Source organism: Esox lucius, chromosome 2 (genome assembly GCF_011004845.1).
Source record: "Esox lucius isolate fEsoLuc1 chromosome 2, fEsoLuc1.pri, whole genome shotgun sequence".
Taxonomy (NCBI): Eukaryota; Metazoa; Chordata; class Actinopteri; order Esociformes; family Esocidae; genus Esox; species Esox lucius.
Genome location: NC_047570.1, coordinates 34,157,249 through 34,177,014, shown reverse-complemented (window position 1 = coordinate 34,177,014; position 19,766 = coordinate 34,157,249). Strand labels below are relative to the sequence as shown.

Here is a 19,766-nt window from a genome sequence, read left to right as displayed (position 1 = left end):
CACTGCCCTGTGGGCCAGGAGAAGGTGACGGCAGTTCTGTATCTTGTTTATGTATGATTTCTTCTTGGTATGGTAGAGATTTAACTTGCATTTGTGGATGCAACAACGTAGTGTTCACAGACAATGGTTTTCGGAAGTGTTCCTGAGCCCATGCAGTGATTTCCACTACAGAATCATGTCTGTTTCTAATGCAGTGCCAGCTCAAAGAGCACAGCTATCCAATATTGCTTTTTTGCCATGTCCCTTGCAAACAGAGATTTGAATCTTTTAATGATATTATGTACTGTAGATGAGGAGATCCCAAAACTCTTTGTAATTTAACATTGAGAAACATTAAACTGTTGCACTTTTTGCATGCAGTGTGGTGAAGAGTGGTGAACCCCTCCTCATCCTCACTTCAGACAGACCCATGCTCTCTAGAATGATCTTTCAATACCCAAATCATTTTACTGATCTTTTGCCAATTTACCTAATTCGTTTTTTAGCATTATGCAACTTTTCCAGTCTTTTGTTGCCTCTGTCACAACTTTTTTGAAACATGTGTTGCTGGCATCAAATTAAAAGTGGGCATATATTTTTCAAGCAACAATAACATTTCTCAGTTTCAACATTTTATATGTTGTCTTTGTACTATTTTCTATTGAATATAGGGTTTATATGATTTGCACATCATTGTGTTCTGTTTTTATTTACATTTTACGCAGTGTCCCAACTTTTTGGGAAATGGATTAGTAGATACATACACAACAGTCAAGGCTATTTGCATATCAGAAAAATATTTTACACACATTGCGAAGTGTCTATGCTCAAAAAATGCTAGAACATTCACATCAACCACACAGTGACAGCATAACTGGCATGTTTACATCTTAACATCTGATCGACTCGTGGTGACATCTGGTGCACATGTTCCGGGACATGAGTCTCACAAACCCACGAGACATCTCAAAAACCATACCACCTGAAAGCTAGATTCAACATCCCCTCAGCAGACACAAAGTTCTCTGTCGAGTATAATATTCAGCCAGGTTGAGTACAATTAATAGAGAAAAATATTTTTATTAATTTGAAATTCGATGCCGTTATTATTAATCAACCGCATCGAAGATCTTTGACACGTCAATGAAAAGGGCTGCACAATGCTTCTCTGTGTTCCTCAAAGTCATAACTGAAAACCCTAGTAGCAGCAGAGCATGATCTGTATCTGGGTCTAAAACTTCATGTGGAACTCGCACTGCTGAGCCCCATGGCCAGCCAAGCCACCAACCCATCCAACCTAAACACCATATGAGGCGGTACGGAGGACTGTCAGCGTAACCATTTGTGACAGATGCAAACAAAGTGACTGCTCTAGTCTAGCAGAATGCCAAGTTCACAAATCCCTCTTATTGCCTCTCCTACTCTGCGCGCCTGGGTGTGTGTGTGCGCGCACATCCCTGTCCCAGTCTCTGTGCGAGCCTGTTTGTATGCATTTCCAGTCTGAACTCCCACAATGCTTTTGGGGAAACATGTTGCCGATGCTGAAGTGATGTTACTTGTCGCAGGAAGGAGAATTTGATCCAACAGGATGAAGTTGTGTTATTTATAATAAGGAGGCAAGGCTGGTATATATATATATATACCTGATCAGATCAAGTATCTGGCTATGAATGACATTGAGGTTTGTAAAATGGTACTGTATACATGTGACATCAAGACATTAAGTGTCTGGATGCCTGGAGGGACTACAGACCTATCTTGTGTCCATTGTCTTTAGGTATTTCATCCCTGCGAACTATATGATATGTTGTTTTTCTTAACCATACATTTGAATTCAGTTCCTCTTTCTATTTCTGTCTCGAGGCGCTTGTCAAGTCCTCTCCTGTTGCTGGTAATAAGGTTTCTTTCGCTTTTTTTTTATTTGGACCCGGTAAATGGACTAAGGAAGGCCATTTCAGAGCTGAAATGGGCTGTTTTTTGTCAAAAAACAATTAGTGAAAATAAATGGGCTGTTTGTTACCATGTTGGAGGTGGGACATAGGTAGTGTTCCCCTCCCAGAAGGTTTGTGTTACAGGTCCCCGACTGTTTCTTTGACCAGCAAATTTCTATAACATAATGTATAGTATATCTGTAAAAAAAGCACTAAGAACTATCACACATAAGTAACATCTGAGCTTAGGAAAGAGCCTATAAATACTATTTGGATTCCTTCACATGCAATCCAATGTGCTGCATCAACCACAGACTAAAAGAAAAGCTGTCATGTTTAGAAACAAATTATAGAGTGTAATCAAGGTAATTTCTTTGGTCAGTGTCATCAGAGTTGCTCACTTGGTTATGTGTTAGGGAAGCTACAAATCTGTACTTGCACTTAAGCTGTGTTCACAGTAAGTGGAAAGTGGGAAGTTATGACTGGGAAATGTCCACCTAAAAGCCCTCCCCATCTACCAGTACAAAATATATTGCAGTCAGAGTTTAGCCCAACAGCTGTACACTGCAGGTACAGTGAAGTGCAACAGTAATATGTTGCAAAATACTCCATCCAAAAAAAAAAAGATTTGGCAGTTGTTTGTAGTAATGCTGCACTTTTACTGCAGTTACAAAGTTGCCATATCTTTTTGTAAGGACAGGCCTGGAAATGTACAGAGCATTTGGAAATCCCAAGCCTGCATTTAGAAGTTACTAAAGTTACTCTTGGAAAGTCACATAGTTCAGTTGAGAGACTAGGTTGTTGTGCAATGCTAGTTTGCTCCAGCTGCGCCACTGATAGCAAAAAGGAAGGACTGTGAGACATCCCAGCCGGAGAGGTTTTTCGGTTTAACAGAATCCCGTTACCACGGCAACAGCAGCAGACCATTGTTGTGTCACCTACTGACTGGAAAATGGAACACAGTGCTGAGCAGTTTGTTTGACCGAATTAGTTCAAACATTTTGGTAAAAGTTTTTTTCTGCTACCCAACTTGATGTTATAGTGATGGGTTACAGGGCTGGGTTTGAAGAGGCAGCCCGCTTCTGGCAAAAGAACAGACCACAGTGGTCAAAAGACCAAAGAGAGGAAAAACAGAAATCATAACTAGGCCGCCTGTGTAATCTCAGGCATAGTCTTCAATTGACATTAAAGGGGAATTTCACTTTTTTCAACTTGATGTTAGATGGTTCCTCACCCTGGAAGAAGACTGAGTATTTAATTTACTACATAAATCTTGTGTATTATTTGTACTTGCAGGGTACCGTTCTTACCAGCAGGGTACGCCACTGCATAAAATGCCTCTACCTTCTAGGGTCTGTCAGGCTGTCGCTCACCATGACTGCTATTACTCTGGCCCACCAATACAGATGAGATTTTAATATATAGTTTTTAGAATTCTGTCTAATTCATCTGATAGATTTGATGTGATCAAAAGGCTGCATTTACAGACAGCCCTTCTGGTTATAATGCAGACGTTAGTCAGGTACGATCCTCATGGGGAACCATTCATTCAAGAATAACAATTTCCCGAATAATTGTTTTCTAACTTTACCCTTTCTCAATATCTTTTCAATTAATGTTTCACCACAGAGATATATATATACTTACTATAAAATTTGTAGAAGTATTTTAGGTTGTATTAAGTACATTTTACAGTTTTTTGTTATTCTTTATTCATATATTTGCCCCCTTTTTGTCTTTCAAAAACATTATTAAAGTTGTTGTGTAGCTAAAGATGTAGCTATACATGTTTGCACTATTACATTTAATGAGTACAACACCAAGTATATATTTTTTGACCAAATGTTTTAGATCAGGACGTGAGGGATATTGAAATTTGTGTGCTTCAAACCACAAAGATTTGTGTACTCCACAAACTCTTGTGTATCTCATGTACGGGCCTATATCTCCAATCAGTCTTGACATTTGTTGTTTAAACTTTGGGATAAAGTAAGTTAGTGGAGCGCAGCACAAACAATTGCGTTATTACAGACATTTTTGTGACTCGTCATTCCTGGATCATTTTACTCTGAGCAAAGCCCCCATTTTAAAAGCCCTATACAAAGAAATGAAGAATACATCCTACTGGTGGTCTTGAAATGGCTGTTGGAAAACAGGAAGTCTGTACCACAAACAAACGCAGAGCTATGGTATTTATAACACACGGTGACATCAAACTGTTGCGCGCAAGAAAACCTACACCTGCTCGACTCCCACTGAACCCGAAACGGACTGTCAACACAGCCAAATAAAATGACCAATGAAAGTACAGAGAGGGATTCCTTCTGAACATCCCCATGTGCCGCAACTGATTGAATTACACACCTGGGCACAACTAAACTAGGAAGAGAGAACTTTGGTAGCAAAACCTGTCCTCCAGGTGACCAGACTGAGATGATACACTACACTGCATATTCCAGCAATGTCAAAGTAGTGTATTTTTTTTTATTTTACAGCAGGCTCTGCATTTTGTGCGACAGTCCTGCCACCTGGTGTGTATTTCTGCAGGCGTGTGTGTGTTGAGAGATTGAGTGCTTACAAGTGAACGGTTTCATTACTGAAAACGATGCAACAGATTCATTGTCATTATTTTATTTTCCATTGAATAATTTCTAGTTTTTTTTTTCATTTTTTTGGTGCCTCCAGACCATTAGCTGTGAATCAGAAGACAAACTAACCCCCTGATTGAGTGTACAAATCCGTCTTAAAGAAACAAACATATCCATTGGTCATTAATAATACACATCATCATGAACCACTGTTCGCTTGTGTGTTATGGCATTTCTTTTTAAATATATACCATTTAAATAGGAAATAATCTTAATAAGCAACATTCTTTAACATATATTATTAGTATCCTAATCTGAAGCCACCCTTGGGCAGAGCATATTCCCTGGGTAACGTGACTCTTGTCCACGTGTTACGAGGATCTCGGGACAAACGGTCAAAAGTAGGATGATGTTGGTCAGAATCAAGTCAAAGCAAGCTGGTTTCAAGAAGACAGGGGAGGGGTGGGGTGGGGTGGGGAAAGACAGTGATAGACAATTCTCAAATCCTTCATTAATAATAGTCCTTTGCTAATAATAATAATAATAATAATAATAATGATATATTCTACATCCCAAATGACTCACTATTCCTTCCTGGTCTTCCCCTGGTTTTGGCCAAAGATGAGCTACAGGGAAAGGCTGGGTCATTTGGGACAGAGCGGTTGTTTCTCTGTTTGTGAGACTGAAATGTTCCTCCACCAACACATTTCACAGCAGGTACCCAGATAGCTAATAGATTCTTTTTTCCTATCACTCCAGTGTAAAATTCATAGTCTATAAAAATATTGAGATTTACTTGAACATAACTTTTTTTTCTCTCTCTCTGTTATTTAAAAACGTCCAGGTGTAGGTTGCACAGTGGGATGTGTTGTACAAATGTTGTAGAAAATAAGGCAGTCTTTTTCAGTAGGATAAACCAGATACAAAAATTTCAAGAAAAATCTTCTTTCAAGTCCCAAAACATTTTTCTTCTTCTTCACAGATTTCTGCTGTACCGAGATGGCGTGCGCTCGTTCGTCGGCCGGTCAGGGGACAGCATTTGTTAAACCGACAGACAGGTGCAAATCAAGAGATTGCCACAACGATGGATAGAAACGCACACACACAAACTCTGAGGTGATGGACCACACAACTTATTCCCCAAGTGGACATCGCGATTCCCATCCCATCCACGGACTAACTCACTGAGACAGTACAATACAGAAATGGCCATTCAAACTGGTACTGTCCTTGTAATATGAAAATAAAAATGTTATGTTAATGTTTTCTCATGGAATATAATCATGGACAAGACTCTTCAATACCATACCATATTCATGTTAAGAAACTTTGGCTTTTGTTTTAATCTTTTCGTTTTTCATCATCAAGAACTTAATTCATTTATGCATTCATTATTTTAGCAGAGAAGACGTGGAACATCTTAAACAAAATAAATATAGCAAGTTGTCTGTAATTACAGCCAGTCGTCGAGATTTGTGACTCTCGCCAGTGGCCTTAGAACAGTGAATGACCTCCGACCCCTGAACAACTGCGACAACACCCTGACCACCTGTGTCTCTGTATGTGTCCCAAATGGCACTCTAGTCCCCTTCATAGTGCAGGACGTTTAACCAGGGCCCATAGGGAACTAGCGGAACTAGGTCCCTAGTCAAAATGAGTGCACTATAAATGGGAATAGAGTGCTGTTTGGGATACACACTTAGTGGCTTTCGGATGGCCTTGCCCCGCCCCCCCCCCCGCCCCCCCACCCCCACATCCCCCGTCGCTACAGGTCCTGTTAGTGGACAACGTGGTTGTGAAGGACAAACAAACATGGAAAATACAACAAGAAGAAAAACTAAATGGTGGTGGAGTGTAATCCTGCCTGGTAGCCTCTGAGAGGGCGGGGTGGCAGTCTGACCTGGAACACACTGCACGCCGGTTAGAGGTCCCATGTGGACTTCACACCGTGAGCTTGTCCCAAATGGCACCCTATTCCCTGCATAGCACACGTCTTATGACTCGGAGCTCCACGGGGTTTTGTCATAATTCAATGTTGGGCATTAGGCAGGGAATAGGGTACCAGTTGCGATGTAAACTGTGCCACGCGACATCTCCGTCCGTCGATCCTCGGACAGCTTCTCACCGGAAGAGCGAAAGGGACCACCGGGCCCCTCAGAATCCAGTTTGACGGTGCGTTTCTCCGTAGCTCCACCAGCCAGAGAACAAGCTGCCTCTCTACAGAGAGACAGTAACATTCTCAGCAGAGACGGACAGAAGCAGGGAGAACCTGTGTGTGTGTGTGTGTGTGTGCGCGTGTGTGCGCGAGTGCACCCGCGAGTACTAGTGGGACAGTGCGTCCATCACTAGTTTGGCTCGGAGAAGAACAGTCTCTGACGCCGTCTTACAGGCGGCAGTCGTCCGTTTAGCCTACCAGGCACCGGTAGTTTCGAAGTACTGTGTCCATGTGAAAGTCCACTGCCCATCCTCAGGGAACGTGGTCTATGTATGAAGCAAAAGCCTAGGGTCGCTGCAGCTTTGCCCGTCCGCCCGCTCGTACGCGCTTCAGCGCGCAATGTCTGTGTCGGACGGACACGTGGACGCTCTGTGGCGTGCTACTGAAGCAGAAGAGTGGATGCCCGGCAGCCGCGGATGGAGGTGGGCTGGCAGGGAGCGAGAGGAGTAGAGCCGCCCTGGAGGACAGGAACCAGGGAGGGGGCCCAGGGCCTGGTGTCCAACCCCGTCTGAGCGCTCCTACTCTGGGGGAGGACGCAGGCTGTGCAGTTTCCGCTCGTCCAGGCCCTTCCAGTACTTGAAGTTGTTGTCCAGGTGCTGCATGAGGTTAGGAAGGTCAGCAAACGCTGGGGAGAGAAGAGGTTTGAGTCAAACAGCTCTGGTTAAGTTGCTACATTGTAGGCCACGTCGCAGTAATGTAGGCCGACATGACAGTGACATGGCCTACAAACCGGCAGTGTCGTGCGGAGGAATGTCCGCAGGTCTTCGGCATAACCACAGATGGCATCGAGTCCTCCTTCACAGAACCCACTGACATCCACCACAGAGCACTTTCAATTTCAAACCTAAGAACTTTGACTAAAAGCCTTTGAATAATGTTGTCTTGATGCTCCCTGACAGGCTATGTAGCTAGAAAATAGTCTGTGTAGCTGTAGAATTGTCTTTGTAGCTATAATCTGTGGTTGGAACCAGACTGTAACTCTAGTTGTATTTGAAGCTAAAGAGTCATATTTGTAGCTATAATCTACTTTGCTATAGAGTTGTATTTGTATCTATAATCTACATAGCTATAGTAGGCTGCAGATTTGTATGCAGCAGATAACCAACTTTTGAACGCCTTCTTCGTTTTACTACCTTCCGAGTACAGTTTGAGAAAAAGATTTACTGCAAAGATGAAAACTCTGTGCCACTGAAGATTAAATCAATATTAATGTTCCAAGCATCAAAAACACAGTAGGTCTGCTGAAACCTAGTCCAGGTCAGGTAGATAATGTAATTACTCACCATCCCAGGCGTCAAACATATCTGTGATGAAATAGTCTATGAAGGAGATCTGGGACTTAGGAATGCTGCAGGTGTTCCTGTCAAACACAGGCATGACCACTGGTAGATTCTGTCTCTTCTCCTCATCAGTCTGAAACACGCACAGGTTAGCACAGACACTCACAGGTTAGCACAAACAAGTAAGTCAGTGCAGGTAAGAACAGACCAATCAAAAAAGCCAAATTATTGCTGCGACAGTGTGCTATGCGCTTTTTACGCATCAGCTGGCCAGTCCCCACTGTACTGTGTTCTACCGTCTGCACTGGCATTTCAAACCGCTGCGTCACATTTCATCATCATCTCACTGCGTTGCTTCACCTGTGCAAAGTATTCTTCCGATATACGTCCGGCCCATTCTATACAAAGCTCCAGCGGTCGGCATGGATTGGAGATGTCGGCACACTTGATCAGCATGCGCTTGACAAGGATCCGGTTGTCTGGGGACGTTAGGATGCCTTTGACAGCCTCCTCGTCACACAATCCCTGAGGAGAGGAGACGAGACACACGCAAACAGCGTTAGCACTAGAAAAACACACAAGAGATATAGTTTGACTGCTAACAGCATTAGACAGCTCATATACAGCATAAAATTAACAACCTTGAAGAGAAAACAATTTACATTTCTGTATTTAGTTTTTTGGCATAAGATGGGTGGGATGCAGACAGGGCATCAAGAATGCAACTGACACCGTGCCTTGAGATTTCTTCATGTGTGTTGTAGTAAATAATACTGAAAAGTCTAATGATGAGTTATAAAAAACATGAAACATCTCTGAAGCACACAGTAGATTTCTGAATTTTATTTATTTAATAACAGTTCACTGAATATTGTCTTACAGACCTAGCAGTTTAAATCAGGGACCATGATTTAGCCTAGTCCAAGACAAAAATATATGATACATCGAGCATAGTGCGTACTAGTCCATCTGAAGTCTTGATATATCTTGAAATGGATGACACCAGCCAGGCTAACCTAAAAACCAGCAGCAGTTTAATCCTGTTGTGTGAAACCAGTAGTGTCAAAACAGCTGAACATAGAAACACAATAGCAAAATATACTTCTTCAAAGCAGAAGTAGCTATGATTTTCCTTACAAAGGCCTGTGTGATAGTGCAGAATGGCTGTGCATTCCACATCACCTTGAGAAAGTTGGAACTAGACTGTAAGATCCACCCCCCCACACTGATCTGCTTTCTGTCTGTGAACAGGCCTTCGCAGATAATTGATTTGCCAGGCCAGGATGCTACGCTAAGCTAGGTGGCTAATATTTAAGCTATGCTAGAAGGCTCATAGAATCGCCAGGCCAGGAGGCTTATACACACGCTAGGTCAAATGGGAAATAAAAACACTAGGCTTAAAGACACTGGTAGGCTAGGAGGCTAATAGATATTCTAGGATTCAATAGGCTAGTCTTATAGATATATTATTAGGCCAGCAATCGTCGCTAAGCTAGAAGGCTAATAGATATGCCAGGCCAGGCAACTAGACTTGGAGGCTAATAGTTATGCAAAGTCAGCAAGCCAGTATAGATGGCATATACACCAATCAGCCATGACATTATGACCACTGACAAGTTAATAACAATTATAATCTCGTTATCATGGCAACTGTCAATGGCTGGGATATATTAGGCAGCAAATGAGCATTCTGTCCACAAAGTTGATGTGTTAGAAGCAGGAAAAATCTGTGTGATCTGAGCGACTTTGGGCCATGTTGTGATGGCTATACGACTGGGGCAGTGTGGACACAAGTGCATGTCCCCCCTGACTATGTAAAGCACTTACAGAAATTCGCTGCGTAAATCAAAAAACTATTATTACATCACTTCCTTCCACATAACTAACCCCATCTGAACTAAAATCAGTGTCCAATACTTTTATTGTTAATTCTCTCTCCTTTTCAGTATCTTTTTTCCCCTCGCCTGTCCATTATCTCACCCCGTTCTCCTCCAGCGCAGCCAGCGGCTTGTTGATGCTGTTGACAAACTTGTTGACGTGCTCAAAGTGTTTCGTCATCTCCGTGGCGAGGACCATGTCGATGATGGCCTGGCGCAGGGTACGGTACTCATTCCTATGGGGGGGGGGGGGGGAGCGAGGGAGAAAAACAGAAAGGATGGAACAGAGAGACATGCTCACGCGAACATGAGTGAATAAATGTGTGTGTCCCCAAACAGTTCTCGCCTTCTGAATGCAACTAACAGAAGACAGGAATGGAGGGATGCAGGGATGACAGAATGCAACTAACAGAAGACAGGAATGGAGGGATGCAGGGATGACAGAATGCAACTAACAGAAGACAGGAATGGAGGGATGACAGGGATGCAGAGAGAGGGATGAACAGAGTGATTGTCTAACTTCCCCCCACTGCTCTGGGACTCAAATCGCATTAATGCCCTGCCTCTATCACGTTACACGCACCCACGCACACGCACTATTCAGATCCCTTTACTTTTTGTATAATATCAATCTATGCAAAAATTCCCCATAATAACAGAGCGGAAACACAATTACAAAAAATTATATTGAAATATCTTGCAGTTAAGCATTCAGACCCTTTGCCAGGACACTAAATTGAGCTCAGATGCATCCTGTGTCCTTTGATCATCCTTGAGATGTCTCTTGAACTTGACTGGAGTCCACCTGTGGCAAGTTCAAGTGACTTGGAAAGGCAAACGTGTCTATATGAGGTCCCATATTCCACAGAGCATGTTAGAGAAAAATCCAAGGCACGAAATCCAATGAACTCTCCATAGAGCTTGGAAATGGAACTGTGCGGAGTTAAAAAAAAAACACAGAAAGTTCCCAGGAGAACCATGGGCTCTATCATTGCAAATTGACCATCTGGCTTGAGCTGGCTGTCCGGCCAAGCTAAATAACTGGGCATGACAGGCCTTGGTGAGGGATGTGACCAAGAACCAAATGGTTGCTCTAACAGATCTCCATAGTTACTCTGCAGAGATGGAGGAACCTGCCAGAAGGAGAACCATCTCTACAGCACTCCATCATTCAGGCCTTTATGGTAGACTGGCTAGATGCGAGCCACTCCTGAGTAAAAGGCATATTAAATCCTGCATGAAGGATTCTAAGAGCAAGAGGAAAATGTGCTTTGGTTTTATGAAACCTAAATCAAGTGGGCCTGAATGCCAAGTGCTACGTCTGCCAAATAACAAGATAGCACTGATCCCCTGGTGAATACCATCCCTACGAAAAAGCATGGTGAGGGGAGCATCATGCTATGGGGATGCTTCTGTGGTAGGGACTGAATGAAGGGAGCAAAATACAGACAGGTCCTTGTAGAAACCCCTTATCCAGAGCACACAGGACCTCAGAATGGGATGAGGATTCATCTTTCAGCATGACAAGAAACCAAAGCATACAACCAAGACAAAGCTGGAATGGCTTTAAGACAAGCCTGTGAATATACTTGAATGTCCCAGTCAAAGCCCAGACTCTGACCCAATTGAAGATCTTTGGGGAGACCTGAAGATCCCAGTTCACCAACGCTCCCCATCTGATAGAGCTTGAGAGGATGTACAAGGAACAATGGAAGAAACTGCACAAATCCATGTGTGCAAAGCAGGTAGAGGCTCACCCAGGACCACTCAAAGCTGTGATCACTAACAAAAGGTGTTTCAGGGTCTGAATAATTGCACACGAGACTTCCTTTTTATCCCTAAACGAATTGGCATAAAAATGTAACGTTGTTTTGTCATTATGAGGTGTTGGGTGTAGACTGATGGCAACATAAAATAAAAAGATCTACAACACAACAAAATGTGGAGAAAGTAAAGCTGTCTAAATATGTTCCAAAGGCACTGTGCATAGTGTCACACGTTTTTATATCCTTGTAACCCCAATTTTAACACTACAGCCTTTTGTATTTTTTCCCCTAAACTTAACCTCAAGTCTGAATTTGTATATTTTGGTCTTACCATAAAAATAAATAGGGGGGATAGATTTTTTCTGGTTTTATGGTCTCTGCGGACACACAATCGAGGATCACACACACACACACCGTTCCATGTTCTTAAAGATGTTGCACTTGTCGTCCCGTGTGGTGATTTGGAAAGCCAGGGCGGCGTGGTGGCTCTCCAGCACGGCGGTGTCGTTGTACAGGATGGCCAGCTCGCTTCCGGCATTGCACAGGAAGCTGTTGGTGCGTCCCGGATGGTCTACATCGTGCACCGTGGCGGCGATCAGGGCCGCCACCTCATCGATCTGGTCCAGACTTTGCTGTTCGGGAGAAAACACCAGGTTGCCATTGGTCACTATAATATAACGTGGCACGTTATAAACTGGGCAGTATGGGTCCTGCAACACTGTGGTTCCCCAAGTGTAGTATCACGGAGGTCAGCCAATCAGCATTCAACCAGTTTATAACATGTTTTAAAAACTGGTTGTTGAATTATGAATGCTGATTGGCTGACAGCCATGGTATAGGAGATCCTATACCAACGAGTATGACATGGCAATCATTTTCACTGTTTTATTCTGTTGGAAACCAGTTTGTAATAACAACAAAGCAATTCAGGTTTTATGGTATATTGCTAACATCCTAAGGGCTGTATCCAAGCACTCCATGTTATGTCATGCATAAGAACATCCTTTTGCCATCTGCCACTATTGTGCATGTAACTCTGAGATAATGATAATGATACTCATCATTATTATAACAATAATGACAATGATAATGATACATTTATTACACTTCTATAATACAGGAATGATTTCAAAGACCCAATTGCCGCCGCGTCTTAATGCTTGGACATTAGCATCTGTGACACTGATTAAATTGGACCGCTGCCAATGTGTTCGTGGCCTTTGCAAATGATTGATGTGTCCTGTGTTAAGTTTGCAGGTCTTGGACGTACAATCCCTCAACACCAGTGGGCAAAGTTAGTTTGAATTGCACCATTTAACTGGGAAGACGTTCCCTTGCCGGAGAGCCGTTTCATGACAGAGCTCAAGCCTATGCCTCTTACTATTGGTCAGAAGGGCTAAGCCAATGATAGCTCACTTGCTAGAGGTCAGGAATAGATTACTGGATAATTAGCTTTGTTAGAGAGCAGGATGCAACCAGTTAGTGCTCGGTCAGTTGGCGCACACACATAAACACAAAACAGACACGGGTGCAAACGTACGCACGCACACACGCATGCACCCGCTATTACAAGGTTTGACACACATTTGACACACCTCTGTAGGCTGGTCCAATGTGTGAGCACGGCCGGGACAGCTAAACCCAAACATCAGGCCGGTCCAGGGCCTCGGAGAATACGCGATCGTCCATGCTAAACCAACTAATGTTGAACACAAAATGAGCCATCGGTTTGCGGGGTTAAATGCTAGTGGTAGAATTTGTAAACTTGCATTAACCATAAAGGTGAGAATGTCTTTGCCAAGGGCGGCGCTCTGAAAACAAGGGCTGAGAGCCGGTGTTCGGGAACAGTCCAGGAAAGTGAGTTTCCACTGTTGCCCGAGGCCAGTCCAGTCCTGCTGTCTGACACTGAGGTGTGTTGTCCTGGATGTTGGACAAGATGTTCTATCAAGTGTAAGAGGCCTCCAACACCACGCTGGGTTCTGCCACAACCAGAGACAGTCACCCAGTCAGTCACTGTGTCAGTCTGGTTTCATGGAGTCAGTCACTCTAGCCTGGTTTCATATATCATTGAGGTCCGTCGTTAGCCTTCCCTCTGAAGGCCCAGGAAGTCCTCAGTGTTCATGACCAGCCTTCCCCTTTAAGGCTCCGGAGGCTGTCCTCAGTGTTCATGACCAGCCTTCCCCTTTAAGGCCCAGGAGGCTGTCCTCAGTGTTCATGACCAGTGGGATCTTTCTCCTCCACATGTCCAGTAGCAGGAAGGCTCTGCCAACATCCCTACACACCGTATATTGTGTTCAGCAGGTGGGTCGGTCTAGCAGCAGAGTAAATCCACTCCACATTCAGGACACCACCCCCCTCCCCTCAACCGCCATTTCAAAAAGTTATCAGTGTGAGACGGCCTGTCTTCGACAACATCCTCATCTCTGCAGGAGATCTGCACATCATTAGCGTAGCCCTGTACTGGGTTTGGTGACGGCACAGCGCCTAGGGCACACTGGCAAAGCCATTTCAAAAAGCAACTGATAGCCAAGACGAAGCTAACGGCACTCCGTGGCCAGGCATTTCTTATGCCAACCCCAGATGAGATCGATTCAGTCAGCTGCTTCCCTGTCAGACACACACACATACTTATTTTTCTGTGTAGGGAACAAAATATTTATTATTACCTGTTATTTGCTACTGTACTATGACCTAAAATGAATAGCATTTATTCCTTAACACCTAACCCTAAACCTAACTCCTAATGCCTAAATCTTAAACAAGCCTAAATTAAATAATGAAAAGCACTTCTTTTTAGAGAGTAAAGGAGTCAAATAAGACTTCCCAGAAGGTCCTTATTTACATTTCTGAGGAAACAAAGAATTGCGGAAAAGTCCCTGAAACCTTATTATGATTCACCCCTTTAAGTGCTTAGATTAATATTAGCCTAGCATTACTTTACTGTGGTGTGTTTATTTAACATCAGTGTTACAAGCCTGTTTGATACAAACCTCACTGCTGCGGTTTTGGAACAGGCGTCTGTTTTCAGAAGAGATTTCAAATGTTTGTCATACAGATTCACAGCTAACGTCAATGTGGCACTCTCACGCCGGACTCAGAACCGCCAACCCAATACGTTTCTAGTTGGTTTTACGGTCTAGCTGGTCAACACAAAATGAAAAGCTATGTTTATTTGATGCAGGTGAGAATGAAATTAACTCTGAATATTCATCACCATCTGGATGCCACCGTGACATGCCAATTATCTAGCGCCACTGCCTTTCGGATTCCTGGCGACACGCTTGTGTCCGTGATCCGAGCACCGGCGTTGTAACAAGGCGCTTGCCGACAGTGAAATACTTCCCGCTACGCGGACAAATATCACTAATACACTGGGGCCACGGTGGTACGCATTTCAAGTATTTCCCTTCCAAGACATGTTCAATCAAGAGTACAAGACTTATAACATCACTGTTGGTGGTGACCATCCACGGATGTCACATTTTATTAATGGGAAGATGAGAGTACGACAACCCGGCCAGTTTACTCCACTGCCCTTTAGTGAACGGAGAAGCTAAATAACAGGTAAACAGCAAAAAAACACCCCTAGGCATTATTGTAGTGATCAACACCAAAAATGGTACAGCTAGGAAAATAAAGACAACATGTTTGTAGGGAGAACACAAGAAAGCACTTCCAATCGAAATAGTTTCCAGCGAAAATTCAGTGCGACGTCAACTTGACATTTAGCTTGAATCCATTCTGGCCATGACCGAGTTACACCTGTATGAAGACAGTTGATGTAAAAACAGTGATGCAAAATCGCACGGCCCAGGTCGTCGGCCATCTCACCTTGACCCTCTCCTTGCACAGGAAGTAGGCAGTGGCGTGCAGGACATCGGCAGCATGAGAGGAGTTGTGGTAGGAGTTGGTGGAGTGGTAGTTCGCCTCAATCACCTGCAGCCAGGATCGAAGTGTGGCCTCTGGGCAGCTCAAGAACTCACACACCCCGAACCGGGAGAAGACCTTCAGGCCCAGGTAGGTCAGAGGCCTGGGATAGAAGATGATAAACAGACAGTCGGGGGTTGAGACGAACTGAGGGTAGGCTGTGGAAGCACATCGCTCCGTGCCTTAACCCAGCCATCCTAGTCCTATAACTCTGGTACTCAACCAGGAGGCTGCTTGTTTGCTCTGTCAATATAGTTGGGCTGAAGTAATGAATTAGGCTTCCTTGGTATTACTAATTTCCTTAAAAAACCCTGGTAAAAGGTATTAGGTTATTGTTATTTTGGCCAGCCTTAACTAAAGTTACATTCGTAAAATGGTACTGAATGGTCCATAGGCACTGTAATAACCATGTGATTGTTTGTAACATGTGCCCTGGCTGCCCTGTTAAATGCACAGGCATGTAAATATGCTGGTGTCTCTGGTCATGATAAAACATTTGCATCAAGAACATATTAAGTCAGAATAAATCAACCAGAGTTTTATATTTCTGGAAAAAACTAAAAGATGTGCTCCTCCTAAACCATAAGGCCTATTACTTGAGACTACATACATGGTAACATTATAAAACTCTAACAAGTTTGCTCAAAGCTTAGCAATGTATTCCAAAATGGCAGAAAAAAAGACATAAGCCATACTACAAATGCGTATAACTTTATCCTAGAATTTTTGACCTTTGACCCTGATTTGTTGACAATACAAGAATGAGTGACTGTCAGATTTCATTATGATATTTTAAAATGTGGGGACACTACAGGCAAATTGATCCTTACCATGCAGTGTCATTTTTCACACGCATGTCTGATGAGTATATTTCTGTAGCTGCTTGTCAATTTACTACAGCATTATAACTGTGTTATAACCAGCCCTCACCGTTTCATACAGGCAGCCTCCAGGTTGAAGATGTCGAAGTCCCAGGAGTCCTCGTTCTCCATCGTCTGGGCAACGCGGGGAGGGATGTCATTCAATGACAGGGGTGTGGTCAGGTGACTCGGGAGGTGGGGCTCTGACGATGAAAGGCGCAGTCGGAGCAGACAGAGACACAAAGACACAGGGGGAGACAGGGATGTATGGAGAGATAAATCAAAATGTTTTGGTCCTCCTCAATCCTTACTGTAACTCTCCCAGGACTTCAGTACCGTTACTCACGTTTTGTCGAAAATATGTACTCGTTTCCTGACAGTCTTCGCAAGCCATCCTGTGAACGAAAAATAAAACAACCCAGATACAAGAATTACTGGTTGATAGTATCCTGATCTGGAGCACATACGGTCTGAACATGAAGGCCGAGGTTTAAAGGTCTATCATTAAAAACATGTTACTCATCTGTATTCTGTTAAGCCAGAAGTGTTGTGGAGGCACAGACAGCCATGTATTGTAACAAACTAAACCTTGGTGATCCCCCCAACGTGACCTTATTAGTCTTCACGTAGGATGGGAAAAGAAGGAGGGTAAGCCTGCTGTCTGAACTTTAACGCAGAGCTATGCCTGTGTAGCTAATGAAACTTTACATCCATTTTGAAGAACGACTTTTATCATATGTGTGATCCGGGTCCCTGACCAGGATGAATAGTCCCAGGTCCCTCTTGATGGTTTCTCCTGACGTCAATGCCCCAACCTGCGGTCAACAGGCAGATACAGTGTCTGAAGTGTGTGTGTATGTGTGTGTGTGTGTGTGTGTGTGTGTGTGTGTGTGTGTGTGTTTCTAACCTAACTTTGATACAGGGACAAAAATTGCGGTGTGATTCAAACACACATTCTGACGTGTCTTCTACAGTAAATTATCTCTCAGCATGTCTGGCCACAGTGGAGCAGAAGGCCAGAGTCAAGACAAACGGCAAGGCTGTTAGGGCACGTATCTATGTTTTTTTTCTGTAAATGGAGGCATGTGAGTGGGGGGGGGGGGTTAATGTGCGTGCATGTCTGCCTGTCAGAATGAGTAAACAGTGTTTGTGCCAGTTAGTTCATACTGTGTGTGTTTTAGGGCTGTCAAAAATGTTCCTAGAGCTATATTCAAATATTTATCCATAAAATCCAATAATATCCAAAAACACTATAATTTTGAATAAAATCGGAATATTTACATTTAAATGTCTGTACATTTTACTTTAAAGCGCCTTCAATGTTGTTCCCATTGTGTCCAGTAGAGGGCGACGTCACACAACAATGGAAAGTCTGCTAAACAACGGCTAACAAATCATTGCCACAGTAAAGCATGGTGGTGGGAGCATCATGTTATGGGGATGCTTTTCAGGAGCAGGGTATGGGAGATGAAGGATCACGAAGGATGAATCCAGAGAATTCCTTATAGAAAATCAGATCCAGATTCCACAGGATCTCAGACTGGGGTGACCTCAGACTGGTGCGAATTGTAATTCAGCAAGACAATGACCCAAAGCACACAGCCCAGACGCCGGAGTGGCTTTGGGACAAGTCTGTGAATGTCCTTGAGTGGCCCAGTCAAAGCCTTGACTTGAACCATATTTAACATCTATGAAGAGACCTGAAGATTGCAATTCACTGACACTCCCCCCTCAAGCTCTGTAAGATTGGATGGATCTACACAGAAGAATGGGTGAGAATGCCCACATCCAGGTATTCAAAGCTGGTAGAGACAAATCCAACAAGACTAGAAGCCGTGATCGCTGCCAAAGGAACTTTTACAATGATCAGAATAATTATATGTCTGAGATATTTAATTTTATATTTTCAATGAATTGGCACATTTCTAAAAACGTGTTTTGGCCTTGTCATTATGGTGGTAGATTCGCTGTAGATTATAGCCAACATATTAGCCAACATAATTTTTATTAGGTATATAACACAACAAAATGTGGAGAAAGTGAAGGAGTTTGAATACTTTACAAAGACACTGTACATATGGTCACAAACATTTGTATATCCTTGTAACCCCAATTTTAACACCATGTCCAATTGTATTTCCCCCCCCCCAAACTGAACCCATTTAAATTATATAACTGGAATAATAATGGCACTGAATATAATGGGTTATATGGGACTGAATACTGTCATAAGGCACTGTATGTCAACAGCCTGCCCGCTACATTCTAACAGTAAAGCTCAGGTTGGCCCTGCTGAAAGACTGAGACAGGACTCATGCTTTTTGATCATCCCGGGAATCACTGTTTTTGTAAACAGGGTGCCTCAAGTCTGAGGGCACCGCTTCCCCTTGATTTGAATACAATTTGGATATGAATTTGACAGCCCTAGAGTGTTTCTGTGAGTAAGTGTACACTGTGTGTGTGTGTGTGTGTGTGTGAGATGGAACGAGCAAAGTGTTTACTTGGCAAGTGAGAAAGGAAGAGGAGCAGGGTTCACCTTTGACCCTACATTGTCTGACCCCTGCACTGCTTCTGTACACAGCAGCTATTTAAAGACTCTTCCTCTTCTGATTCCACACAACCCAAACACCTCAGCGCCCCTTTGAAAAGAGCGTCTGTGGCAAGCTAGCTATCTACTCAACGCAGAGCGAATCAAAAGGCTGAACTACAGCACTAGCCTACAATCATTCGTTCTGCACGCCGTACCCAAGCAGTTCAGCCTTATCTCACACAACAATTAGCTAATGGTTAACATAGTGGACTGATTTCATGACACATGTACTAATCCAGAAAGGATCACAATAAGAAAGTTCTGTGATAACAAGTCCTATAAAATGACATTTATGTTTTTCTCCCTCTTAAGAACAGCATGTTAGGCTGTGTTATCTCAACGCTACATTCCAAAAGGATGCTACATTTCAATGCTGTAAGTTCTACTCCCTCTCCCTTCTGTCTCCCAAACATCTCATCTTCTTCCCTCGGTCTGTCCCTCCCCTCTTTCCATCCCACTCTCTCTCTAATTAAGACAATTCAAAAGGGCTTTGATGACACAGAAAACAGATGTTTGCATTTACTCCCGTCGCAGCTCTTTTTTACGCTCTCCATTGTCTCCTCTCACCTCCTTCGCTCCTCATCTCTCTCCTCAACATACATCTGACAGTCTCCTGTACGTTTAAGTTAGTCCTGCTAAGAACAGGATGTTTCTAAACTGTTAGATCCAGAGGAAGAGAGAAGTGTGTTTCAGTGCGTGTCCGTGTGTGTCTTTTCCTCTTCAGCCTACAGGAGCACAAAGGAAAATCTAACA

General features: G+C 43.4%; 1 protein-coding gene across 3 annotated transcripts in view; it reads right to left on the bottom strand.

The window, feature by feature from the left end:
• Window positions 1-6,246: 6,246 nt before the first annotated feature.
• pde8a (phosphodiesterase 8A) overlaps window positions 6,247-19,766 on the bottom strand; it is a 69,366-nt gene continuing 55,846 nt past the window's right edge. For all 3 annotated transcript variants that reach the window (XM_034296632.1, XM_013137448.4, XM_034296634.1), the window contains exons 15-22: window positions 16,770-16,818; window positions 16,494-16,626; window positions 15,468-15,666; window positions 12,051-12,268; window positions 9,974-10,106; window positions 8,354-8,518; window positions 7,997-8,126; window positions 6,247-7,338 (exon numbers count right to left, since the gene is read on the bottom strand). In XM_034296632.1, the coding sequence (XP_034152523.1) occupies window positions 7,232-7,338; window positions 7,997-8,126; window positions 8,354-8,518; window positions 9,974-10,106; window positions 12,051-12,268; window positions 15,468-15,666; window positions 16,494-16,626; window positions 16,770-16,818 (1,134 nt within the window). In that variant the 3' untranslated portion in view covers window positions 6,247-7,231. The remainder of the gene's footprint in view (window positions 7,339-7,996; window positions 8,127-8,353; window positions 8,519-9,973; window positions 10,107-12,050; window positions 12,269-15,467; window positions 15,667-16,493; window positions 16,627-16,769; window positions 16,819-19,766) is intronic.